This window comes from Eublepharis macularius, chromosome 2 (genome assembly GCF_028583425.1).
Source record: "Eublepharis macularius isolate TG4126 chromosome 2, MPM_Emac_v1.0, whole genome shotgun sequence".
Classification (NCBI taxonomy): Eukaryota; Metazoa; Chordata; class Lepidosauria; order Squamata; family Eublepharidae; genus Eublepharis; species Eublepharis macularius.
Window position 1 is genome coordinate 212,619,183 of NC_072791.1, and position 27,439 is coordinate 212,646,621.

A 27,439-nucleotide genomic window follows, 5' to 3' on the forward strand; every position below is an offset into this window, starting at 1 on the left:
GTCTTGGTCTTGCAGCTTGGCTCTCCATTTCATTGAAGTTTACAGAGCGGCAGTCTATGGGAGGGAGAACATGCGGTCGGGAGGGGAGTGCAGGCGTCATGCTCTCACCAGGTGCCCCCCTTCCCCTCCGCTGTGTGTGTGTGTGTGTGGGGGGGCATTTCTGTAAACTTTAATGAAATAGAGAGCCAAGCTGTAAGACCAGGATGCCTACATTTCCCATCAAAACTTGAGGAAAGCTGACAAGTGTCCAACCTGTGTCAGGTGTCACTTGTAGCTTGGCTCTCAGTTGACTCTCGTCCATAGTGTAGGAAAATGCACCTGATTTGTATGCCGTGTAACGCCTGTGCTGTTTTTTTCCCCCTCCTCTCTTTAGGTTGGATGCAAAGTGGCTCAGTTCATTCACCTTTATTTAATGGTTTGCAGTTACTTCTGGATGCTCTGTGAAGGCATCTACCTGCACACTCTTATAGTGGTGGCTGTGTTTGCAGAGAAGCAGCACCTGCTGTGGTATTACCTGCTTGGATGGGGTAGGCAGTCTTCCTTTTTCCAAAATCCCCCATTTTTTGTTGTTCTAATCAGGGCTTTTTTCCTGGGAAAAGAGGTGGTGGAACTCAGTGGGTTGCCCTCAGAGAAAATGGTCACATGGCTGGTGGCCCCACCCCCTGATCTCCAGACAGAGGGGAGTTGAGATTGCCCTCCGCGCCGTGCCTGGAGATCAGGGGGTGGGGACAGCAGCCATGTGACCATTTTCAAGAGGTTCCGGAACTCCGTTCTGCCGCGTTCTGGCTGAAAAAAAGCCCTGGTTCTAATACAAGAGTATTTTGCTTGCCTTGTTCAAGAGAACACGTCAGTGGTAGGCAATCCTGTTGCTTTACTTTCAGCACTGAGAAATAAAATCAAAGATAAATGACATGTCAATTCTAATTTGCCCCTTTTGTTTTAACGGAGGAACAGACTTTTATCTCTGAGCGTGTATTACTGATCTTCTCTTCTCTAAAAGCCTTATCTTCTCTAAAAGCACATTTGTCAAGCCAGGAAGTAGCTCCTCCTTTGTGTAGAGAAAAAAGCCCTCTATTATGAAAAGGCACTAGGGGGTGATTATTCATTGTTTCTCGTCTTGGAGGTGTTTATATAGGAATAGCTGTTTATTTTCAAAGAAGTCTCGCCACTCCTAGGGTAGGAGGTCAGACCAAAGTTTATTTTTCCAGCAGTTCCTTTGGACCGGCTTTGTTCACAGAGCAAAGAAACGTCTCAACGGGGAGAACCGTGTTGAGGATGGCAAGCTATTGATCTCTGATATAGGCGGCTGCTTTCCAGAGTAAATCCAGCCAAATATATAGATACAAGAATTAGCGCTCCCTGCATAGATACACTTTGTGCTTGAAGCCTTACCATTGTACCACCATAACACAACAGGTACAGAAGTGCTTGCAAGCCATAGCTAGCAAAATCTGCCCTGTTTCTTGGGAGTGAGCTTACAATTTTAATTCCAAATTAATTTGTACTGGGATGTGAAATGGTTGGATCTCCTCAGATCATGGTATAGATCTTGGAAACTAAGCTGGGTCTGAGCTTGGATGAGGACCACCAAGGAAGAGTCTGCAGAAGAAGACAATGGCAAACCACCTCTGCTTCTCATGTGGCCTTGAAAGCCTTTTGCTGGGATCACCTTAAGTTGGTTGTGGCTTGATGGCACATGCGTACATTTATAATTTGTAGTTGTCAGGACTGGTTTGGCTCCTTCTAGGGATTTGGCTGGTTGGGATGGGTCGCTCAGTCCCTGGGAACTGTTTTGTCTTCACGCCTGCTTCAACTAAGAGCGCTGGCTCTCTAGCGTAATTCTTTCCCTCATCTCTTCTGGCTGGCTCTCTAACCTTAGTTGGTTGCAGAAACTTTCAAATTAACTCCAGAGCTACAATTGATCCCATCACAGGCCAGCCCAGTGTTTCCGTGCCTTTCTCGCCTCCTGTGTTTTTGGTTCTGAATCAGAACCATGGCTCCTGTCGGGCCTGATCTTAAGACTTATCATTTCATTTTATGTATTTGAATGAACTTTCCCTGGAATGGTCCAGTCTGTGTGTGTTCCTAATTTCTTGTTTTGTGACGCAGGGCTCTTTTGTTTGTCCTGAGGTACATTATTCTCTCTCTCTGGGCTGATATCAGGAAGTGGCCATGTGAGGGGTTCCTCTGTGTATTCTCACTGCAGCAGGACGCTACCCAGGGCTTTTTTTCAGCTGGAACGCGGTGGAACGGAGTTCCGGAACCTCTTGAAAATGGTCACATGTCTGGTGGCCCCGCCCCCTGATCTCCAGACAGAGGGGAGTTTAGATCGCCCTCCGCACCACTCGGCGGCACAGAGGGCAATCTAAACTCCCCTCTGTCTGGAGATCAGGGGGTGGGGCCACCAGCCATGTGACCATTTTCTCCGAGGGCAACCCCACTGAGTTCCACCACCTCTTTTCCCAGAAAAAAAGCCCTGATGCTACCTAACCCTTCAGAAAGCAACTCAAGCAATGGAACTTGTCAAACCACAGTCTGGGTCTATGCCAGAATCCTTATGCAACCATTTTTCTATCGACAGCCTATAAACAGCATGGTGTAGTAGTTAAGAGTGTTGGATTAGGATCTGGGAAAACCAGATTCAAATCCCTGCTCCGCCATGGAAGCTTGCTGGGTGACCCTGGGCCAGTCACACATGCTCAGCCTACTCACAGTGTTGTTGTGGGGATAAAATGGAGAAGAGGAGAAATATGTAAGCCAACTAGGGTTCCCATTAGGGAGAAAGATGGGGTATAAAGTAAGTAAGTAAATAAATAAAAATAGTGATTTTAAAAAAATAAAGGACAAACCATGAATGAAGTGTACATGAAAATTAAGCCTTACTCTAGTAAAAGTAGTCTAAAAATGTTGGAGGCACCTGTTTTGGAATGTTTGCAAAGTGCCTAACCACTATACAACATTGCCTTGTTTGCACATAGTTTTGAACTAGCCTGACTTACTGTTTTTTAAAAGCCATAAAAATGATGTTTGCATAGACGTTGCTGACTGCTGACTGTTTGCCCTGTCATACTAATAGGCATTCTAAAGATTCACTTTAATTAAGCTTCTCAAGACTTACAGTGCAATTCTAAGCAGAGTTACTCCACTCTAAACCCATTGATTTCAAGTGTCTTACAGTGGAGTAACTCTGTTTTGGATTGCATGTTAATCTCAGATTGAGTTGTAGTCTGGAAAATGTTACTATTAAGATAGGCTGTGTCATATAAATTCATTCTTTATTTCTACGATTGTCAAACCCTCATTTGGTGTCATGGAGTTACTTTACCAATTGAAGAGCCGACTGTAATGCAGTCATTAATAATACCGCATTTTATTTATGTTATTAATTGTCTACCTTTTCCACGGAGACTCAAGGCAGACCTCACAGCGGAAGGCAATACAACCAATGGCTGAGACATTCATAGAATCATAGGGTTGGAAGGTACCTCTAAGGTCATCTAGCCCAACCCCCTGCATAGTGCAGAAAATTCACAACTACCTCCCCCCACACACCCCACCCCAGTGACCCTTGCTCCATGCCCCGAAGATGGCAAAACACTGTCAGGAACCCTAGCCTAGTTCAATAAATGATATAATAGGGTATCAGCGGCAGAAATTTGAAACGAGCTGAAATCCAGTACAGAGCTGAAAGAATGGTGAAACAAATGTAAGCAATTTAACACATCTGCCCCTTAGTTTGAGAATCTTCAGCCTCTGGGTTCATCTCTCAGAGTACAGGCACATTTTCAGTCAGTAACTCTTGACACCAGGAAGTAAAATATATTTAGCTTTATTAAATAAATCTAATTATGAAGAGGGTATGCTGGGCAGGAAACGCTCTTCTTGAGCATAGGTGATAGGCAAAGGAAAATAATGAACACTTGGCTATGCTGGCTAGGACTAACTAACCAGGCATTAAAAAGCTTGCTGACTTGCATCTCTGACGTTGCTCTCAGGCATGTTGCTATTACCCACAGGCTTAGAAAAGGAAGTCCAATCCATGCCAGGCAGTTCTGGTTGCCTTGGATTCTTGTACGGAGAAAGGAACCTCTCTCACATGCTGGTTGAATGGTTCTGAACAGAGACGATTCCCCCACTGCTATGAGCAGCTGTCTTTTCAAAACCTGTTGACCGTTTGGCTCACTGACGGTGCTAGCATGAGAAATTAAGGAGGGTAGATGGAGGCCGACGCAGGTTCCAGGTGCAACTAATCAGGAGCCACGCACATTCCTCTCCCAGGACAGGCCACACTGGGCCTGTGGTAACTTACGATCTTGAACCACAGTGTTGAAACCAGGTTACCTGTGGAGTTTTAATGGTTCATCCTCACAACATTTTAAATAACATGGAAAATACCCAGTGGGAGAAGACTTTGCAGCAAAACACAGTACAAAGTTGGGTAGTCTACAGTCCCTCTTAATTACCAAAGCAAGTCTGAACTATTTATTTATTTAAAACCAACACAGTTTACGACTGCTAGTAACATAAAAACAAAGTTAATTAAAAGCAGTCCTAAAGAAAAAGTCTTCAGATGATTGGTAGTGAAGGGGACAGGCCCTGGGGATGTTGTTCCATAATTGTGGAACTGAGTGCCATCTGCATCTTGATGACATCCGGTGCCAAAGCTACGAATGATTTATCCTAAAGGTTTTACATTCAGGTTAAATGACATGGGGAGATAAGACTGCACCTTGTGGAACTCCACAAGAAAATTCCCACACAGAAGATAGCTGCTCTCTTCTGGCCGCTCTTTGAGTCCGTTCCATGAGGAATGATTTAAACCAGTCCAAGCCACATCCCCTCATACCCACCTCTGCCTCCAAATACCTCAAGAGGTTGGCATGATCTACTGAATCAAAAACTGCCAATAGATTCACGAGGAGCCACAAAGAAGCATGAACTAGTTTTGCATTCAGGTGGAGGTCACTGATTAAAGCCATCTTTGTCCCGTAGCTTGGTCTGAAACCAGACTGATAAGGGTGTGGAGTACAATAATTATCCATGAAGCCCCGGAGTTGGTCTGCTACTGCTCCCTCAATCACTTTACGTAGAAGGGGCAGATGACTGGGCAAATGACCCCATCATTTCTGTATTGGGATGGTTTTTTAGGCAGTAGTTGGATAACCGCCTTTTTGAGTGGCCAAGGGAAGGTGTCTTGAGTCAGTGACTGATTTATTATAGACCTCAAGAGCTCATTGATGTGGTCTTCTTGACATGGGCCGTTTCCACACGGCTTACCTTTGTTCGTAAGGACCCGGAAGATCGCGTTTTCTTGCGCGAGATTTGCTCGACGTTACGCGACTTCGCACAAATCTTGCGTGAGAAAATGCGATCTTCCGCGTTTTTTGCGCAATGTTCCGGGTCCTTACGAACAAAGGTAAGCCGTGTGGAAATGGCCATGATTTTAGCAGCCAAGATGGGCAAAGCTCTAGTGCACAAGCACCAGCCTTCACAGATGCCAGGATCCTGTCAATCATATGAAATGTCTTAAGCAAATCAAGACGTATATAATTAATCTGATAGTTATTTCTAGAAAATATGTCAACAGAATCTCCTCCTCTTTTTTGGTTATGTATTTTAATTAAAAGGTAGAAAGAGATTTAAAAAGAGGGCAGTGAAAGACTTCTCTTGGAACATCCGAAAATTCCTTCCCATTTTGCGGCAGCAAGAGCCATTGTCCCGTATGTACATTTTGATGCAAGGTCTTCATGCGTTCTGCACTAAAGGCCAAGATTGGAATTTGGTAATTCTTTCAAGGAGGACATGGCTTCCATGCTGGAGTAGCAAATGACGGGGTCACGACTGTGACAATTCCTAGTTTTTTTGTCATTTGCCAATGAATACAAGGGAGTAAAAATGGGTTCGTGCTTTTCTCATACCGGCTCCTCTCCAGCAAAGCACTTAGTTAAGCTTATCTGCTTTTGCTTGATGGTCTCACAACAAATCTGGGGAAATTCTTGTGCTTAGCCAGAGGATTCTCGGCCGTGCTTATCCGTTTGAGGCTAAAGCCATGTGTTAGTCACCAGTAACCGAAACAGATTTATTCAATCAGAGGAGGGTTATTTGATGGAAAACTTAATTATGCTAAAACTGGAGCTTGAACAAACATTTTCCAGACAAAACTGGCATGGGGAATCTTCGCGACAACTTCCAGAAAGGGCAGCTGTGTAGCAAAACCAAAGACGGTGCCTGCAGTACCTTAAAGAGTTAGCACATTTCGTATTTCGTGACCTTTCATGGGGTTGGAGTCCACTTTGTCAGATACATTAAAAAGTCAGTTTTCAGAGCTGGACCTTGGAGCGCCAGTGGTATTTGTGCTAGACTATCCTCAGAGTCTGTGATTGAGGTGGATTTCAAGCTGGATGTGGGGCATGCCCATACTCTCGGGTTCATAGCCAAGTTCAAACACCATCTCCTTGCCTCGATTGCGGCATTTTTCACTGTGCAGGAAGCTAGTCTCAGAACAGTGTTAGTGGCTTGTCACTTGGAAGGGAGGGGTTTTGAACTAGGGTTACCAACCTCAAGGTGGGGCCTGGAGTTCTCCCAGAATTACAAGCGATCTCCAGATTACAGAGATCAATTTCCCTGGAGGAACGGCAGCTTTGGTGAATGCACTGTACGGCACTGCATTCCCTCTGAGCTCCTTTCCCAAGAAACAGTCTCAAATTTTCAAGCATTTCCCAAGTCAGAACTGGCAGCCCTACTCTGAGATGAGGTTCTCTGCATAGGCCTCAGGTAGGTCTCTGAATCATAGCCCTGGAGTGGTGCTCTTCAGAAGGAAATTTGACAGCTTGTATGGACTGAAGAGAAGCAGTGCGGCACATGCATTATTTTTATATTATTTAAAGAATTCATTTGCCACACTTTGACTCCCAGAGTGACAAACGAGCATTATAAATATAAAACACTAGCAACAACACCTGTTGTGTGAAAAAATACAAGGGGCTCTAGAAAACTGATTCGGCAGGCCCCCTCCTGGCAGCAAGCAGGCGCTTCGCAGCAATCTGGAGGCCATAGCGGGAGAATGCTGAGGGAAGGCCTAAGGAGGAGTGCTTAGGCTGTCAATTCAGCGGCCCCCTACCAGCAGCACTTCGCAGCAGCCTCAAGGCCAGAGGTGTTGGCAATGCGCCTGCGCGAGGATAAAAAGTGAGTCATTGCCAATATGGCTTGCCTTTTGTATAGTAGGATAATAAAATCCATAAAAATTTAGAAAGAAACAGCCCAATACATTTAAAATATTTTATTTTATTTTTAAAATCACCCGTCTCCAACACTTACTGGCTGCTTCAGAGTAGTTCACATGTGCTCTAGAAAATCCAGGAAAAAATTGTAAAAAAATCTGTTGTATATTTCATGGGATTTTTCCTCTGTGTTGCTCAGATACTAGCTTTATTTCTGGTGCTTTTCCTAGTCCATATTTCATTCCTACGACAGAACAAAACTTCGGAACATGCTGAGGAGGAGGGGGAAAATAGTTTGGGATTTTTTCCCCCTTACTCAGACGTGCTCATTAAAAGTTGGCAACCTCTACACTAGAGTAAGATGTCCTGATTGGCTGACTTAACAATAGCAAGAACATTTATAATTCCGACCCCCCTCTGCTGCTGCACTGAGTGCTGGTGGGGAATGGAGTAGCATTGGTGGGCTTTCCTAACTGGTGGCGGGCAAGTGAATAGTAATCCATGGCTGGCTTGTCATGGTTCTTACTTTGTTTTTATAGGATTCCCGTTGATTCCCGCCTGCATACATGCTGTTGCGAGAGCCATATATTTTAATGACAAGTAAGTGAAAACAATTTTGTTCTGTTTTTATTTTATTTCACTGGTGAGAACCAAGAGCTCTTCTCCCCTAACTTTATTTTTTTCCCCCTCTGCAGCTGCTGGATCAGGTCAGATACTAGCCTACTGTATATCATCCATGGTCCTATCTGTGCAGCTCTAGTGGTAGGAACTTTTTCAGTTGATCCTTTTTTAATATATACATTCATTTATTCGTTAGTTTTACTTATAATGTTTCTTTGATGTGCAAGGACCAGTATAATCTTCCACTTTAAAAAATGTATGTGAAAATTAATAGCAGGGCAAGCAATTCAGCATATGCTTGAATGTGAAAATGCATGTACCTTGTGCTTTTGGACCAACCTGCTTTCCCACGGATGAAAAAGGGAAGGGGGAATCCCCTTTAATTACCAATAAGGCGTTGCATCCTGGGACCTACATGGAGGGGGCTTAGAACAGTTAATAAGGAGGGGAGTTGGGTAAGATTGAGGGGGAAAGCTGGTGGGTGCATAATGAACGGCCAACAGAAGGAAATCTAACCCCTTTGTAAGTGCCCTGTAGTAATGAGCATTCCCAGCTAACATTTGAATTCACTAGGGACTGGATTCAGAATGTAGGAGACATACATCATCATTATGAATTTAAAGTTTATGTTTTAGAGTTGTGGGCCACTTTGCTACTTTTAGTAGAAAAGCAGCTATGAAAGGCACACCACCACCAATAAATAAATAAATGGCCACATAGAGATCCAGTCACGGCCACCCAAATGAGTAAGGGGTTTGGAGCTAAAGCAGGTGGGGCTTTTAGTTTTAAAAATGTATCTAAAAACTGACACAAATCAAGTTGGACATAGGGATGTGCACCCCAAAACCCCTGTTTCAATCCTGATCCAGGTTTCAGGGATAATATAAACATTCGGTATCTCTGAAATCTGGGTCAGATTCTCTAATCCGGTTTGGTAGGATAAGAGAATCCCAAATGTATCCAGCCATTACTCCCTATGGGGAAACTAACGGGGGTCCTCAGGAGAGGGCATTTTCCAAGCAAATTCCACCAAATTTGCAGAGAACCTACTCCTTCCTGTCCACTAAAGACCCTTGATTTTCAGGGAGATTAGACCTTGGGATCCAGTTCTGTGGCCCCCCGAACAAACTGCCCCAGGCACTCTCCATAGTTTGCTGTGGGAAAAATATTTCCAAGGCTTTCCAGGCAAAGAGAAACCTTAAGCAAAGGCAACCCTGGCTAAAAGCTAGTCCCAATGCAAGTCTCACTCCCAAGCAAATGGAACCAATAAAGCCCAATAGAACCAAACTACAGCAACAGAACCAGTGTTGAACCAGAGAATCCCAAACTGAAGCAGGGGGACAAGCCATGAAATATAAAAAGTAGCTGGCAGCAGTAGCTTGAAGGACAGTCTTGGATCTTGGGGGTGGAGGCAGAGAAAAGCAGGCAGCAGCAGAGGCGGATCAGGCAGCAGCGAGAGAGCTGCAGGCCATGGAACAAAGTGGCTCTGAGCAGAACTAGAAGAGATGCCTGACACGTGGAGGACATGCGTCGGTTTCCCGCAAATTTCCATGGGAAATGTAGTGAGAAAGAACCTCTGCCAGAGAGGAGAGGGAGAGAATCCCTCTTCTCCTCTGCTGCCTCCTGTCCCCCATTGGCACTGGCCATGCACCACTCTCCAGCTTGCCTCAGTGGCACTGAAAGCCAAAGTAGACGAGATACCTGACACATGGAAGACATGAGTCAGTTTCCTGCAAGTTTCCATGGGAAATGTAGTGAGAAAGAACCTCTGCCAGGGAGAAGAGGGAGAGAATCCCTCTTCTCTCCAGCAGAGGTTCTTTCTCTAGGCATCTGGTCTAGTCCGCTCAGCTCCCTCTCGCTGCTGCCAGCGTGCACGGCTCCCTCTAGTTGTGGAGTCCTAGCGGCGAGAGAGAGAGAGAGAGTGCTCCCCTTGCTCCCCTAAATGTACTCGGGAACTTAGTGCGGCAGAGAGAGAGAGGGAGCTGGTCACCATTTCCAGCTCCCACTGACTGCCACTGGCGCGACTGGCTCCCTCTCCCTCTCACCGCCGCCAGTACGCTCTGCTCCTGAGTACATTTAGGGGCACAAGGGGAGTGTATTGGTGGTGGTGACAGGGTGGCAGCAGCAGTGAGGAGAGGGAGCCCTCTGACTGCTGCCAGTGCGATCGGTTCCGTCTCACTGCTGCCAGCACGCTCCCCTTGCTCCCCTAAATGCATTTGGGAGGTGAGCGTGCTGGTGGCAGCTAGAGGGAGAGGGAGTTGGTTGCTACTGGCAGCTCCCTCCTGAGTGCATTTAGGGGAGCAAGGGGTGCATGCTGGCATCAGCGAGAGGGAGCCAAGCAGACTAGACCAGATGTCTAGAGAAAGAACCTTGCTGGGGAGAATTAGGATTCTCTTCCTCTTCTCCCTGGCAGAGGTTCTGTCTCACTACTTTCCCCATGGAAACTTGCAGGAAACCAACTCGTGTCTTCCATGTGTCAGGCACCTTGTCTAGTTTGGCTCTCAGTGCCACTGAGGCAAGCTGGAGAGTGGTGCATGGCCAGTGCCAATGGAGGACAGGAGGCAGCATCAGTCAGAGTAGCTGGGAGAGGAGCCAGTTGGGAGTGTGGGGAGCTCTGAGGGCACAGGCTGAGTAAGATAGTGTTGCTTTATCTTTCACATGCCTGGGGGGAGATAAGAGCGGAGAAGCTATTTGCCAGATTGCACCAAATAATCCAGCCCATTAGATCCTGGCTTCCCAGGCCCAATCCGAGATTCTCCATTGTGACCAAGCATAGCCCGATCATGCCGAGTTGCATAAACCTTGCTGATTTGCCAGTTCATGGCTCCTGGATTGCACACCCCTCACTGCCAACCCCACTGTGGGGGCACGGTGTCCCCCTCTGTGAGCTCCTATTGCAGGTCTCCACTCCAAATGGTGGTGAGGGAATATTTTTAAAACCCAGTGGCATCACAAGTATGATGACATTACTTCTGGGGGAAACCCGGAAATGCTGGGGGGTCATGCTCATGATGCTATCCCACCGTGTCTCTCCATGCTGAGCCTGGCAATCCTGTTTGTACAGTGAATACAGAGAGGCAGGTACACTTCTGTTTCTAGCTGTTTCAAGCCTGGCGACAGGAGGCTAGTCGAGGAGCAAAGTTTTGCTTCTCAAGCCCCCTTTGAGAGACCCTGCCTCTTCTAAGAATGCAAAGGAGTTCATGGCTGGCTGATGGCGTCTAAGGATCAGGTTGCCTCTCTAAGGGCCAAGCTAGAAGTGACGAGTTACACTTGAATGGCAAGTGAACAGACTCACATGTATTCCTCCCTGTTCACTTGCGCTCCACTTGTACTCCACTACGTGATCGAGTGGAGTGCAAGTGGAGTGCAAGTGAACAGGGAGGAATGCTTGTGATTGAGTGGAGTGCAAGTGGAGCGCAAGTGAACAGGGAGGAATACATGTGATCAAGTGGAGTGCAAGTGGAGTGCAAGTGAACAGGGAGGAATACATGTGATCGAGTGGAGTCCAAGTGGAGCGCAAGGGAACAGGGAGGAATACATGTGATCGAGTGGAGTGCAAGTGGAGCGCAAATGAACAGGGAGGAATACATGTGAGTCTGTTCACTTGCCATTCAAGTGTAACTCGTCACTTCTAGCTTGGCCCTCATTTAGAGGGGCAGCTTTCTTAGCATGAACTTCCTTTTAAAATGTGCCTTTTCAAGGCTTGCAAAAGTACTGAGCTTTGTTTTAAAAAATATCTTTGTGCTTGAGGAAAGTACCCAAAAGGACAAAGTCTGAACTGTGAGTCTTTGAAGCTTGTTTCATAGTGGGGGTGGGGGGAGAATGCTAATTTTAATCTATGAAGGAAGGACATGCTGTTGAGTGTACAGCTGGAAGTTAGATGAGGTAGATAAGTGGTGTTAAAATTAAATAAACCCCATGTAACAGAATTCGAGGCCTTGTTCAGCTAAACAAGCTGTGAGGGGAAAAAAATAGTTGTGACCCGGCTTATTTAGTTCAGGGTCGACTCACAAATCACTGTCTGAAAGTTTGAGGATGTTTTCCTTCTTCTCGTGGTTCTAGAGGCCAAACTTTACCTACCTTTGGTTTTTGACCATGTTGGTCTGTTCTGGCCAGGGATACGGAAGGCCACTTACTTGATTTTTTAGCTTTCGTTTTAAAAATCTGTTTCCATAGTCCTTTCTCTTCCAGAGATTTAAGGGAAACTGGAAACGTGTTCATTTTTTAAAAAGTATTTTTACAAAATGTATACTCTGCCTTTCTGCCCTCATAAGAGCCACCAAGACAGCTAAGAAATTAAAGCATATATAATAAAGCCACATCTTAAAAACCATTAAAACTACCAAAATGCATCATTAAAACCAGGGCTAAGACACACATACAAAAACATAAAAACAATTAAAACATTGGGCAAGAAGGAGGGTTCTCTGAAGGAATGCCCAACACAAGTCTTCACGCAGATGGCAACAAAAAGAAGACAAAGTATTTTGGAGAGAGAGTTTCAGAGTTTTGGTGCCATGACCGATCAGGCCGTCTCCCAGGTTACCACCCCTCCAGTCTCAAAAGGTGACAGTACCCAAACCAGAGTCTCAGAAGATCACCGCAGTGGTTGGGTGGGTTCTGTGTAAGAAGGAAAGCTGCGACCACATTCTAGCGTTCTGGCCATGCGGTGCACAGGAACTATTCTCTTGGTTGATTAAAAATGTATTTGAAATAGCACTTTCCTATGGTGAATGTCTTCAAAACACATTGGATGGCTCGCCTATACTCTTTGCTGTGTATAACTTACATTACAAAATTATCTTACACAAAGCTGATCGTAAAGCATTTCCTTTCCTTCTAGGTGAATCTCTTTTTCCTGTTGAACATTGTTCGTGTTCTGATAACGAAGCTAAAAGTCACGCACCGCGCAGAATCCAATCTTTACATGAAAGCTGTCAGAGCCACCCTAATTCTAGTGCCACTGCTTGGCATTGAGTTTGTGTTGTTGCCTTGGCGACCAGAGGGCCGTATTGCCGAAGAGATTTATGATTATGTAATCACGATTCTCATGCATTATCAGGTATGAAATCTCCAGAGCCGTTTGTAGTTCACAGTTGCTAATAAAGGAACGACAGTAAACAGAGGGGTGGTGGTGGTGGTGGAGAGTGCTGTCAAGTCATAAGCTGATTCTGTACACGTTGGATAATGCACTTCCAGTCCTTTTTAGAGATCGTTTGGAACTGAATTTTTCGAGTGTGAAACAAAAAATCCACTTCCAAACGATAACTAAAGTGCATTGAAAGTGCATTATCCAACATATGCGGAATCAGCCATCGATGACTTATCGTGACCCCGGTAGGGGGTTCGGTTTCCCATTCCCTGCCTCTGCAACGCTGGTCTTTGTTGGGGGTCTTTCTTCCAATTACTAACCAAGGCTAACCCTGCTTAGCTTCCAAGATCTGATGAGAACAGGGCAAACTGAGGGGCAGACGCATTTTAATGAATTTTACATTTAAGCATCATTTGTGAACCATGAAAGATCTTTTCCTGAAAGGAAGTCTCAGCTTCAGTTCTACGTTGTAGTTCATGGAAGGCTGGGCCAAAAGTGAAGATTGGCAATAGGAAGGAAAGGCTGTATTGCACAGAGAGTTTCCCACATTCTGGAGCGGGCTCCTTCCCAGGCCATAGCTCACCATCCTCACACAGGGGATATGCCATATTTCTGAGTCTTCATGGATTAGAGAATGCCTTCAAGTCATAGCTGACTTATGGCGACCCCTGGTGGGATTTTCCTGGCAAGAGACTAACAGGGGTGGTTTGCCATTTCCTGGCTCTGCAACCCTGGTCTTCGTTGGAGGTCTCCCATCCAATTACTCACCAAGGCCAACCCTGCTTAGCTTCTGCGATCGGACAAGATCAGGCTTACCTGGGCTATCCAGGTCAGGACAAGCCTTCATGACTTTCTCAGGGTTGGTGTGAGATACACCCCAGTGTGTCTGCCATGATTTGCTTATGTATAATGTTCTGAACCTCTGAGAACGTACAAAAGGGACACAGTTGTTGCTTAGCAGTTAGCTGCTTATCTTGCAGGTATTTTGCTTTCCATCTCCCGGCCGGCTTGAGAACGTGACCTTGGAGTTCCAGCCAGAGCCGTCTCATCTTCCCTGAGAACTGGGATGAGCTCATCTCTCCTTTCTCTCCCTCCTCTCTCAACTCCTGGATCCTTCACTCCAAATCCCTAACAGTCTCTCTTTCCCCGGGGCGGGAACGTCCCCCTATAATTAACACTGCTTGCCCACCTTGTGTCACTTCTGCCAGTGCTTCTGTCTGAACATCTTGAGACTGGTATATCTCATCAATAAAGTTTCTTTAACTCATACCCTGAGCTGATGCAGTGAAGTGCTTGGGAATCTACCTGACAAGACCTGACAACTGGATCTAGTGACCTGTCAGGGGAAAATGCTAATGGTTGTGGATCTTCCTCACTTTCCCCATCCCCCGCAGCCATTTTGGAACCTGGAAAGGTCGTTTCCCCAAAGTAGTGGGATCCGGTTAAAGTAATGGTAGTAATTACGGGGAAGGGGGTAAAATTGCCCTTCCTACCTCTTCTGTCAGCAGAGTGCCATTGATTTTATAATTAGATCTTTTTCTCCTCAAAAAATATATGTAATTTTTTAAATAACACATTGGTGTAGTGGTTAGAGTGCCAGACTAGGATTTGGGAGACCCGGGTTCAAATCCCTGATCTGCCATGGAAGCTCATTAGATGTCCTTGGGCCAGTCACACTCTCTCAGCCTAACCTACCTCACAGGGTTGTTGTTGTGATGATAAAATGGAGGAGTATGACATAAGCTGCTTTGAGTCCCCATTGGGAAGAAAAGGAGGGGTATAAATCAAATCAATCAATAAAAATAAAAGCATGCATGTTACAAATGGTTTGCATCTTTGGGCTGAAACAGTGCCTCAGGTAGAGTGGCTTACCCATACTCCTTCTTGGCCCCGTCTTTTCTCCCTTTGAGTGGTTCTTCAAAGAGGCCAGAAATGTTTGAGCAGCTAGAGACAGACAGAATCGGGTCTCTCTCTCGTAACTGCCATTCAGGCAGAGGTACTTGAGAGAGTGATTCTTTTGCAGCCACGCACTCGTGGTATTGTTTTGTTTGAAAATACTCTTTCTGCCGAACAGTATTACCAGGGCTTTTTTTCAGCTGGAACACGGTGGAACGGAGTTCCGGAACCGCTTGAAAATGGTCCCATGGCTGGTGGCTGTGCCCCCTGATCTCCAGACAGAGGGGAGTTGAGATTGCCCTCTGCGCTGCTCCAGCGGCGCGGAGGGCAATCTCAACTCCTCTCTGTCTGGAGATCAGGGGGCGGAGCCACCAGCCCATGTGATCATTTTCTCCTAGGGCAATCCATTGAGTTCCACCACCTCTTTCCCCAGAAAAAAAGCCCTGCGTATTACCAAAGGAACATTTAAGCTAATTTAGAGTGAGGATATTGCTATCATTTCACATAGCCATAATTCACTGAATAACGTTGTCAAATAGCCATCAAGAAACTTTCAAACAGAAAAGGCCAATTCTGCCGCCGATCCAGTGGAAGGCAAGTACGTCAAGCGTTTTCTGCCAACCCCTCTTATTTTGCACAAGAAATGTCCCATCACAAACATTTTGCTCAATTCTCTGTCCATGATAAATATTTGAGTAGAACTCGGATTAAATATATTTTTTCATCAAAACTAAACAATTGCCTTATTTTATTCTACAGGGCTTGCTGGTGGCAACAATTTTCTGCTTTTTTAACGGAGAGGTACAGTAACTGATATCTTTTCTCCTCGTGGTTTGGGACATTGGTTTGAGTTGAATTGGCTTGAAATTGAGTGGGGCAGGTGTTGTGTTATGATGGCACCATAAGCTGAAGGGCAGTTGAAGGTTGGACTGATCTGTGCCTGGATAGGAGACTACTTAAGCTCTCTGTAAGAAATATAGAAATATAATAGTAGAAATATAATAGTTTATTTTATTTATTTATTTATTCAATTTATATACCGCCCATCCCCAGGGGCTCTGGGCGGTGAACAGTTAAAATCGATAAAAACAAAAACTAAAATCAATATACAAATAATAAAACAAATTAACAAAGTGCAGTGGTGAGGAGAACCTTCCCCACCCCAAAGGTGGGAGGCCGACACCGCCCCCTTCAATCACCAAACGCCTGGCGGAACAGCTCTGTCTTACAGGCCCGGCGGAACGATAATATGTCCCGCTGGGCCCGGGTTTCCATTGACAGAGCATTCCAGAGCAATAGTAAATAGTTTTCAAGATTTAATAGGCAAGCCAGACAGCGACATGCTTTGCGCTGACCAAGTCCCTGAATTATAACATGAGGTTCACCACAGTGCCGTGATATTTCGGCAGAGTCATACATTCAAGGAGCCTCGTGGGGCTTGTTTTGTGATGCTTCATGTGGCAGGCCTTTGAGAGAGTGTACACATTACTTGTGCATTCAGTCAGCATGCAAAGAGAAGACAACAGGTTCTGACCCGTCCCACTAGCTCCCCCCCCTCCCCATTTCCTACATCTGGCATGATTTGTGGAAAGTTACACACATACTAAACTTACATTCTACTAACTACGCTTTGTAATTTGAGACCCTGCTTTTGAATTAGGACAGCACTGTTTAGGAGCACTAGTGTCTCCCCTGAAAAAAAAATCTTAACAAAGCAGATATTGCTGTATTTCGTTTGTGCTATTGGCTCTTTTTGGAAGAGCTGGATTCCATTTCCAAATAAATCCAATGTCCTGTTGCACAGGTGGCCGGCCCTATTGTATGAACGGAAACGATTGTAAAACACGACATCCTTCCAGCAAGCGGATAAACAAACAGAGACCTTGGGTGCCTTCATCTGTTCTACCCAATGTATTTTTACCCAAGGTAGAAAATCATGTGGAACTTTGTTCCGGAAAATGGTTTTCCATCAGCTTTATGGGAATACAAGTCAGGTTTGCAGCCTGAGAGTTCCAGCCAGCATAAGCTGAATTCTAGATTTTAGGTAGTCTTGCACCCTGTTGAGCATCTCACATGGGCCAATATATTTTTGCAATGTTTATTTAGTACATTGGCATCTGGTCCTTTCTCCTAGTTGCATAGAATGGCTTTTCCCCAGGTAATCTATATCCAGTGAATGGGCAGGTCTCCTTAATTTCAGAGATTGAGAGCTTAGCTACAACGATTCCTTCCATATTTCTGTTACAGTTTCATGTTACGCATTCTTTTCCTTTTGCAAATGCAGCTTCCAAGATTGCTTTTTCAAGGAAGGAGAACGGCATGGGGAGAGAGGGAAATTTTAACCCTTTTCTCTTCTGTTGTTCTCCCACCACTGGGAAAAAGCTACTTCTAAGCTGCTTTTGTTCTTCCTGGGGATAACTTACATGTGCCCACATTTCCCCCCTGTATAGGTTAAACAGCTCAGGAGGTGGCTCTTTTCTGGAAGAAATTAGCAGGGAAGGAAAGGGTACACTCTCCCCGCCCTCGTATCTTCCTTTATAAACCAATTCTGAAAGCTGCATTTGCAAAAGAAGAACAATGTTTAAAATAAAACAAAAAAGCTAATGGTACAGTGGAAGAGAGTAGTTTATTGACAATATAATGACCACTCCACATTTTGAATGCTGCTTTGTCAAGGACTCCGCAGTACTATATTAAAAAATGCCATTAACAAAATACGATTGATATGAACGACCGATGCTCACAATATTAAAAAAACAAAATGGAAAAGAACCCAAATAACTCGGCACGGGCAAGAAAATTGTACAGATGATGAAGCCCTATAACTACATGCTGGGCCTCATCTCAAAAGGTAAGTGCCTGTATCTGCTCAAGTCTATCTGCAAATAGAGTGTCCTTTTAAATTTTGTTTTTAATGTTGTGAGCATTGGTTGTTAAGATAATTGTATATTCTCAATGGCACGTTTTTATATAATGTAGACAAAGCAACGTGCAAAACACATATGGGCCAGTATAGATCAGTAAACTATTCCTTTTTTCTCTGCACCATCGGCTCCCCCCCGACCCCGCTCTTTGTTTTAGGACTGGTGCAGCCTTCTTTTTTGGTTTAAAATTAGGGGTGCCAGGTGTCCGGTTTTCACCCGGACATTCTGCTATTTTCTTGGACTGCTAGGGAAAACTTCAAAGAAAATACCGCTGCATGACTGGCTGGTGTCTCAGCATCTGGGAGGAAGGGAGGGCAAGCACGAGCTCCCGCTGAGGAGAGTGGGGCTTGGGCGCCGCATCCCTGCCTCCTCTCCTCTTCCACTTGTGCTTCCACTCAGCAGCCGATCTGCTGCTGGAAGGCACAAAAGCACAGGTTCTTGCCGAGGAGCTCAGGCTCTGCCCTCCCCCCATTTATACCCAGCAGCGAATCGACATGCAGTGCCCAGTCACCTCAGCCAGCATCACGTAGGTGGCCTTGGGTAAGCAACTCCTCTTGGCCCAGCTCCCCAGCTGTATTGTGGGGATAATAATAACACTTCCCTTGTTCACCGCTCTGAGTGGGGCACTGATCTGCCTAGAAGAGCAGTATAGAAGTACAGTTGTGGTTATTGTGGTTATCCTTCAGCTCTCTCTTTCCACAGAGGAAGATTCAGGCAGGCTTCCTCCCCTCCCCCCAGCCAGATCTCAATATGGGAGAGGGATTAAATGTTCAGAACACACACCTTCTCCTGAAGGCCAAAAAAGAGCATATCAACTGCGTTGCCCTCTTCCAAGATGGTTGTGCTGCTTGCATTGCCAGTGCCCCCACATTATTCCCGGGCTTGAGGGACATGGAGGAAGTGGAACAAAGGAAACTGGGAGAGCCCAAGAGCTGGCCTTGCTCCTCCACCCCCAAGCAGTGAATCAGGCAGCTGAGGAAAGTGAGAAATGGAGCTCCAGGGAGGCTGGGAAGGTGGGAGTTTAAACAGAGGCGTAGTTTGCTGTATAACATCGGTGTGAATGAAGCTGATGGAAAAAAGTTATATGAGGGAGGGAAAAGACTGTATGAACTGAAGGCAGGGGAGAAGGGGAGGCACCCTTTACATGATGCAAAGCTTGTCTGTTTCTTATTGCAGCCTAACTGAAATAGACTGCGGCTGCAACCTAAACTAGGTTGTAAGACCCACTGAACTCCAAGGGATTTACATGTGAATATGCATACTTAATGTTCTGTTCTGTGAAGCTTTTTGCTGAAAGGCTATGCTTTGGCCCTACTGAGACCTCATAGCTTCTGGTTTTCAACTGGAAGTGACTTCATTGGGGTTTCCAGAGCACATGTGCGCTACACGCGCACATTAGAAACCTGGAATGTGTCCAATATTTGGGTTGAAACCATCTGGCAAACCTATTTGAAATAAAAACACGGAATAATAATCAAAGAATCATCCTCAAAGCCCGTCTCTCCTTTCCTGCTTGATTGTACAGATAATTTGTTTTATAGCAGTTTTTTCCCCATGTGAAATGGTAGTAACTTTATCCATGTGTCAGTGTTTGAGTCCTTTATTTGAGGATTCTCCAGTTTGTCACAGATGGGACAGTTTGAATTTCCGGAAGTCTAAAAGAGACAAAGCTTTAGAGTGTTGAGCTGTCAAGGGCTCAGTGTTGACCAAGCACATCTGTGATAGATATGAAGGCGAAAGTGCCTTGTGGGCCCACAGCGTGGCTTAAAGCTCTTAGGGAAGGGGACACCAGGGAAGAGAGGGGACCTTCTTGTCAAAAATAGGAGCATTTTGAGGGGTTCACACCATTCTGTCAGCACAGTTATCATGGAGACACTCTGTAGTCCAAGTTTTAGTGCTTTGGAGATGAGAGAGCAGGCGCTTGAGGTCAGGTTAAGTGAGGAATTTACACATCACCCATGACATCTTAAGGAGGCCCGATCAGGGTTTGAGAATCCTACTTTAATTTACATTAGCAGCATTGTGTTGCTAAACAAGCAAGAAACATTGGTTGACATGCTGTGGAGTCGATATTCTAAGGGTCTGTAGGGGAGGATTTGAATGGAAAAGGGACTCTTTATCCCCCTCCTCTTCAGTGTGAAGTGTTGGCCACATCCTCCCTTGAGACATCTCAGCTACTATTTGCTTGGACTCCATTTTTAAGAGGAGCAGGGGTCATTTCGTAGAAAAAGAGCTGGAGGAGCTCATTAGCATAACTCATTTGCATATGCCACACCCCCTGACATCACCTATCCTGGCTGTTTTGGACTCAATCCTGGCCATTCACAGCCAAAATTGGGCCCAAAGTGGCAAAAAGGGGCTGAAAATGGCTGAAAAGGGGCTCAAAATGGTCAGGATCAGGCCACTGCTGAGTGGGAGAGTGATCCACCACCTGTCAGAGGCCCGATCCAGGCCGTTTCGGCCCCAATCCAGGCTGAAACGGGCCCAAAATGGCCAAGGGTCAGGTGAGCAGGGCCACCTGTTATGTGACCACTTTGGGGAACTGTTGGAACTCCGTTCCTGTGCGTTCCCCCTCGAAATGAACCCTGAAGAGGAGAATTCTGCCAAAGCTTCAGTTGGTGTTCACACCAAGGAGGAACAGTCCTTTGCCCAGTGGCTCTGTTCTCAAGGGAGCCAGCACTGCTTGTCCTATTCTGTCTGTTAAAAGTTAATTGCCGGGGCTGGGCGTAAAATAATAATGCCAAGGTGTTGTGCTGCCTTTATTCGACATTGTGCATGAGAGATGACTGTTTCCCATTTGACTAGTATGTATGTGTGAATGGTTGTGTTTTGAATGAAACCCAGGATTGTAATATAGTTAAGTCTTCTGTCTTTTGATTGTTTTCCTGTTCCCTGGAATAGGTCCAGTCCGTTATTCGAAGACACTGGAATCAATACAAGATCCAATTTGATAGCAGCTTTGCTCACTCGGACGCAATTCGCTCGGCTTCCTACACAGTCTCCTCAATCACAGATGGTCAGAGCTTCACTTACAATCACGACTGCGCCAGTGAACATTTAAATGGGAAAAACTGCCACGATTAGGAACACGTGGTTTTTAAAGTTGAGAAGTTATATGGCTGAATGCAGAAAACTCTTTGTTCCCCTTCATCCCAGTAATATTTTCAGTGGATGAGCCGCAAGGACTTTTCTTGTCAAACTACCGACACGGATATTCTTGAAGGATGTCATGAATTTCAAAGTCTTCCTCACATGGCCGTATGCGTTCGCATATCCTACATGTGAGAGTGTGTGTTCTTGTTTTTTATACTAGAGCTGGTTACACCCATCAGCTGATATTTTAAACCCTCCTCTGATTCTCAATGTTCAGGGGAGAACTGGTTGAAATTTTAATTGGGATCAGACCAGCTCTAGTTATATGCATATATGTATATGTTTTGTGCATATATGTATCAAAATATATAAACTTTTGCCTTTCAGTTTCTACTGTGTAGACAAAGTGGGCAGTTATTTTGTATGAAGGGAATCAGAGATGGTTTCCTATTTTCTCAGAAGTTTGTATCATGACTGGGTTGTCTTTGAAGCCATTTTGTTTTGCTCACAAAAGAACTTGTAAATACTATATTTATCATATTTTGTTGTCTTAAGTGTAGCCAACAAACGCAACCTAAATAAGCTTTGAAAGCAGATGTAATCATTGCAAAGCACTGTTCAGGTTAACTGTGCAACATTTAACTCGGACAAAGATGGATTGTCATAGATAATAAATCTGCAGTATAGATGATGACTCCAACCCAATTAGTTAAGCTCTCTGCCTTCAAGAACTGAGGCTGAAATCCGATGCAGACTGGCTTGGAACAAGGCCTGTGGGACTGAACGGGTCTTGCTTTTGAGTAAGCCTGCATGGGATCAGGTGACAACTAGTATCAGCAAGATTGAGGCATGAGTGGCCTTGTTTTAACCTTTGTCTTAAATTGAGTGTGTAGCAAATGCCCTGAAAATCTGAGGGCTAAAGTTTGGTGGTGGGCTTCCTTCTTTTCTCCTTCAGCTCCTAAACAGAGCCTTTCATAACCAAGAGTGTAGCCATATTCACCAAATAATTCCATTCTTTTGTAGGTCTGGGGACTATCTTGCATCTATGGAGATGCTGACATGGGTTTTCCCATGTCTTCTATGAGAGAATCCATTTCCCCCATTTGTGAATGCTGGTTCTCCAGTGAAGTGATTCGAAATACATGATTGTGCCTAGTAACCTTACATCTACTACGGATCACACATATGTTCTAAGATAAGAATTTAAAGCAGAGACAATGGCAAATTTGCATTTAATAAACGAATTAGATATTTTGCTCACCTCAAGGATGTTGCTTCTATAGTTATCTAATTGTTAAAAAGTCAAGATGCGGTTAATGCTTTGGGCTACTGTCCGTCTCCTGGCTCAGATGTTTAAGGCTAGGCAATTCTGCTGTGGTTCAGACTTCCTATGGTATGGAAACCTGGCTGACAATATACAGATAGGAAAGGCGATGTGAGTAGGTCATAGCTATGTGGAATCTGCTGAAAATGGTTGTGGTTTCCTTTGCGTATATTGGACAGGTACGCAAGACTAAAATCTCTCTTAAATGTCTTGTTCCTTTGGAGATTCTAGTCCTTGGAATTTACATCAGGTGAATTACTTTGCAATGATTTAGTTACTGCAGGCTAGTGAGAGGAGGGGTGCTGAATGAACTCTTTGATCACCTCCACTACAAATGGGAGGAATCTGAAGTACTGGAGAGTATTGCTTGGCAATGGTGGAAATGGAGAGGGCAGGGTCTGTCTAGTCCAAGTTTCCAATCTGGAGAGTAGGCAGCAGCAGCCAACCGTGTACAATATGGTCATCTTCTCTATCATAGGATCATAGGGTTGGAAGGTACCTCTAGGGTCATCTAGTCCAACCCCCTGCACAACGCAGGAAATTCCAACTACCTCTCCTCCCCACACCCCCAGTGACCCCTCCTCCATGCCCAGAAGATGGCAAAACACCATCAGGATTCCTAGCTGAACTGGCCTGTCCCCCTACCACCACCAGTGTGCTTGTGCTGCCACCAAGATAGAAAAACCCTCCCAAGAAGAAATCCATTCTTGTAAAATGGTATCTAAGGGGGGGCGGGGGGGGGGGGTCACATCTCTTGATTAAGAAAACAAATCTGGTGTAAACCAAGTCTAAATGATCACAAGTTTTTAAAGGTGGGCACATAAGTTCAAGCACTTAACTTGGTAACCATTGGGGAAGTATGTTTGTTGGCTTCTTTAAGGGTTAGTTCTTTTAAAGGTCGTTATTTTCCTTTTTGTCCTCGATTTTCATTCCCCTGATGTCAGTGGGGATATTTGATGGGCATGCTGAGAAATTTCTCAAGGCATATACTGAACGCTTTGCTCCAGAAAAGCTGTGGTGTATTTTCCAACACCCTCTGAAAAACTGGCCGCACTCGTGAATATGGTTTAGCTGCTTAAATCCACTGGAAGTGAATGGAAGCTCAGTTGTGTGCAGGATTTTAACCAAAGCCTTATAAAAATGCTTCTTAAGGTATATATATAAGGGCTAACTTATGATTCAAATAAAGTTTCATTTTCTAAAACCTGTTTCAAATGGGCAGAAGATATTTTAACCTCCATTCGAGGGACTGTGTAGAATATAGAAAGGATATAGTTTTATAGGTTACCATAGATGGCTCCAACATGTACCTCATTTGTTGCGAGACAAATTATGCCTAGGTCTTTGAACAACTGGGGAAACATAGCAAGCTTGGGTATTTAATATTGGTCCACTTCAGGATGCCAAATAAATTATTTTCTCAACATTGCTTAGGAATAATGTGCTATCAAGAGTTTCTTTAGAAATCTTTCTTGAGAATATAAAAAGCCATGTAATGCACTTTCAAAGGAACACTGAAGTAAGTGACAAAATATAGGAATGTCAGCATATCAATATCTGTCCTCCAAATAAGGGCTGTTTCCACACGGCTTACCTTGTTCTGGAAAACAGTGAAATCTCGCGCAAAATCTCACGAGAAGACGCTGTTATCGCATCTTCTCGTGCGATAACAGCATCTTCTCACGCGATTTTGTGCAAGATTTCGCTGTTTTCCATAATAAGGTAAGCCGTGTAGAAACGGCCAAGGAGTCGGCATTTTCTGTAGTATAATTCAGGATGGCCCAGGGCATTATTTTGTTGCTTGCTCTTTTTCTGAGAAGTGCTTTATTTGATAAGTAACACTGCTGTTGGCATTTCCTTTTTAACTGATGATGATAGCAGAATTTTTTTTGTGTGTGTTAAAAAAAAAATGCTGACAGGAAGCCAGATAAAACCTTGCTTGGAATACCGTGTGCTGTGCCTTTGTGAATTTTTAAAAAATGCAAAATAAAAGTGTGTGGCAGAAGGCATATGGAACTTTCTGAAACTTTGGGAGCGGAGAGAATCTTTTAAAATCTGTAGGTTATTTAATGTGAAATGAAGAGGGAAGTTCTGCTACAGTCATTGTTTAGAAAATTATCATAGGGAAAGTTTTTATGATTTATAAAAGCACCTTCGTCTTTCTGAAACCTCCTTTCATGTGAAACTCGAAGTGTTTACCTTCCTCTCACTTCAAGGTTGAACATTAATTGTCATTTAACAGGCTTCAATGGGCAGCTAATTTGTTCGCCATTAGAATGCTTAAAGATGTGAAAGGTTCTGCATTATTTTTCATTTTGATCACTCCATCACATTCAGAGGGAAATACTAGGAACGCTCAATGAATATTTTCTCTTACTTTCAGCATGCTCCCAGATGGAGATTTGACTTCCTCTGAAGTATTTACTTGAGTGTTAGAAACTTAAAATAATTGTATTCTGAGGGCTCTTTATTTTGAAAAGCATGGGTATTCTTAAGGCTGTGATTCCATGGAAGTGCAGGGGAAATTCACCTGCTTAAGAACCTTGGCTTTCCTTTAATTCTCTCTTTTTAAAAATGTTTTTATTCCTGTGTCATGTATAGCCCTTCTGAAGAGGCATAGTTTTCACGATTGAAAGCGTGTAGACGTGGAGGTATTACAAAAGCATTCAAATGATTATAGAGCTGTTCTCAAAACTAAGCAAAAGAAGAATAAATTTTGGAAAAGAATACACTCGCACAGTTTCTCAAGGCCACAGAGTACAACTTACCTTAGTTCCAGATTCTAATATTTATTAGTTTAACAGTACACACACATTCCTGGCTGTACCGTGGGTGTCTGTGCCTAAAGTTGCATAACGATACCATATTTTGATGCATCATTCTTGGAGAGGTGACACACAAGTTCTGGTCTTCGCTCTACCCATGACATCACCGCGAAAGACGGATGTTTATGCTATAACTTTTCCCCTGGAAGTGGGTGTGGTGATTTGAGTGTATCGATGCCTTTCCAAATCAACACAAGAAGAGGCCTTTTGATGGGCTGCCAGTCCCTCGACGAGGATTCTTCTTCATAGATTTGAACTTACGGCTGCTTGGGTGACATGAATCGAAGGAAAATGTTGATAATTGTCTCTAAGGCAGCTCCGTGGAGCTTTGTATGTGCTATGACTTTTATTGTGATTTTTAAAGCAGCAACCTTTCTTGCAAAACATTCACATGATACAACACAGTTCCAAACACGAGCGACGGAAGTTTTTAAGCGGCATGGAACAGTTTGTGACTGAAGAACGGTTTCTATGGAGTCTAAAAACTTGCATACCGCTGCAACAATAAAGTGTTTAAAACCTTCCCTCATTTAAGTGTCTCATTCTCAGGGCAAGTTCAATAGGAATTCTTCTAATGAAACTGCATAGGAAAAACATGCCCTCTTGCACAGGTTGCTATCCACCATGGGCAGACAAGGAACAGCTGGAAGCATTTGCGTTTGGGCAGCTTGTAAGCACATTCATTTAGGGCACCTCGTAGTCACAAAAAAGGATCAGTGCTCTGTAAGTGGGACATTCTTGCCTTTAGGGCTCATACCCCCCCCCAATAAACTTTGGGATGACTTTCTTTTATGTGCAGGAGAATACTACTCAGTACATGCACTGTGGAGTTCCTGCGTGCATTTGGAATAGTTCTTGTATAGAAAGCAACATAACAGGCATATGGGGTTTGGATCATTCCCATTTCTGCAGACTGAGATTTTATAATGGTCATTGAACACATGAAAGTGCCTTCTGTTGAGTGGAAATGTTGATTTTTCAAGCTCAGTCTTGTCTACTCTGACGGGCAGTGGCTCTCCAAAGTCTCTGGCAGAGGTTTTTCGCATACTACCTGATTTCTTTAACTGGAAAGGCCAGGAATTGAACCTGGGGTCTTCTGCATGCAAAATTAACCCACAGCCCCTTGCAGATTTATTTCTGGGGAACCCAACTACAATAATCATGTTCTTCTTCGAGACCCACTTATTGTTTTCCTGCAGTAGCCTGAAAGTTTAAGCCTTTCAGGTTTTGATGTGCGGTCACTCGGAGAGGCATCGAGGGTTCTTCCAACAGGACATGGACTTTCATCACTTGTGGATTTTTCATCGGGTTGGGCTGCATGCATTATCCCTCTTGAAGACTGTTGCACGTGAGTTGGTTTTGGCTAATATGGAAGTTCTGGCTGTGGTGGCTTAATCTATGGTGGAATGGTCACACACAGTTAAGTATCGCTTGATGGACTGAAAGGAAACAGGCCAGGATAAACTAGCTCTTAGTGGCTTGTATACAGGGAAACAAGGGGGATCATTGGTTGGGTCTTAGCCAGTCAGCAGTTAATTGTTACATGAGTGACACGTTACCTTTATCAATGTGATCAGTCAGTAAGAAGCTAACAAAGAATTGCAATTTGAAGGTTGTTGAAAGCTCTTAAAACCATGCCTTTCCAAAGACTACTTTTTAATTCTCCCTGAAACTCTGTAACATTAGCAGAAGTCAAAATTTTTTTTTTCAGAATCTCCTCTTTCATTTGCTGTCTTTAATAATAGCTATCTGAACTTTAATATTTCTGGATGTTTCTTCGAATTTATTTTTCTGCTGTTATATTCAATTAATAAAAGATCAGAAATGATGGTTTCCTTGTGATTCATGGAAGACTCCTGGCTGGCTTCTGCCACCTTGTAAGTTGGAAGCATTGCTTTGACCTTTAAAATCTTTCGTTGTATTCTTTTATTATTACCATCTGCACAGGAAAGCAGGCTATATTCAGTATGGTAGAATGTAAATTTGGGGGGTACTACAGCAAAATTGCTGCATTAGTGAAACAGAAGGGGTGTGCTTGTGTGTGTGTGTGTGATGTTTCCATTTTGAGTAGCCTGACATGATGGCATTCCTTTCAGCTTGCATTTGTGGTGCTTTATTCAGATCATGACCATGGCACTCATAGAAAAGGGGCTGAAGCCTTGGCCGACTCTGCACGGCTTACCTGAAGCCGGGACGTTGCGGAACATGCTGGCGAAAATGCGGAAGTTCGCGTTTTCTCGCGCGAGTTTTGCGCAACATCGCACAAAACTCGCACGCGAAAACGCGATCTTTCGTGGTTTTGCCGGCATGTTCCGCAACGTCCCACAACGCTCCGGCTTCAGGTAAGCTGTGCGGAATCGGCCCTTCTGCTCATGCCGTTTTCCTGACCTGAAATGGGAGGGGAGCTGTTTGGCCTACTGGAGGAAGCCTTCTCCAATGGACCA

General features: G+C 44.4%; 1 protein-coding gene across 1 annotated transcript in view; it reads left to right on the forward strand.

The window, feature by feature from the left end:
• Positions 1 to 25,758, forward strand: part of CALCRL (calcitonin receptor like receptor) — a 101,507-nt gene extending 75,749 nt beyond the window's left edge. Inside the window, exons 8-13 of the mRNA XM_054970988.1 lie at positions 374 to 527; positions 7,760 to 7,820; positions 7,916 to 7,982; positions 12,685 to 12,903; positions 15,589 to 15,630; positions 20,655 to 25,758. Of these exons, the coding sequence (XP_054826963.1) occupies positions 374 to 527; positions 7,760 to 7,820; positions 7,916 to 7,982; positions 12,685 to 12,903; positions 15,589 to 15,630; positions 20,655 to 20,837 (726 nt within the window). The 3' untranslated portion in view covers positions 20,838 to 25,758. The remainder of the gene's footprint in view (positions 1 to 373; positions 528 to 7,759; positions 7,821 to 7,915; positions 7,983 to 12,684; positions 12,904 to 15,588; positions 15,631 to 20,654) is intronic.
• Positions 25,759 to 27,439: the final 1,681 nt, after the last annotated feature.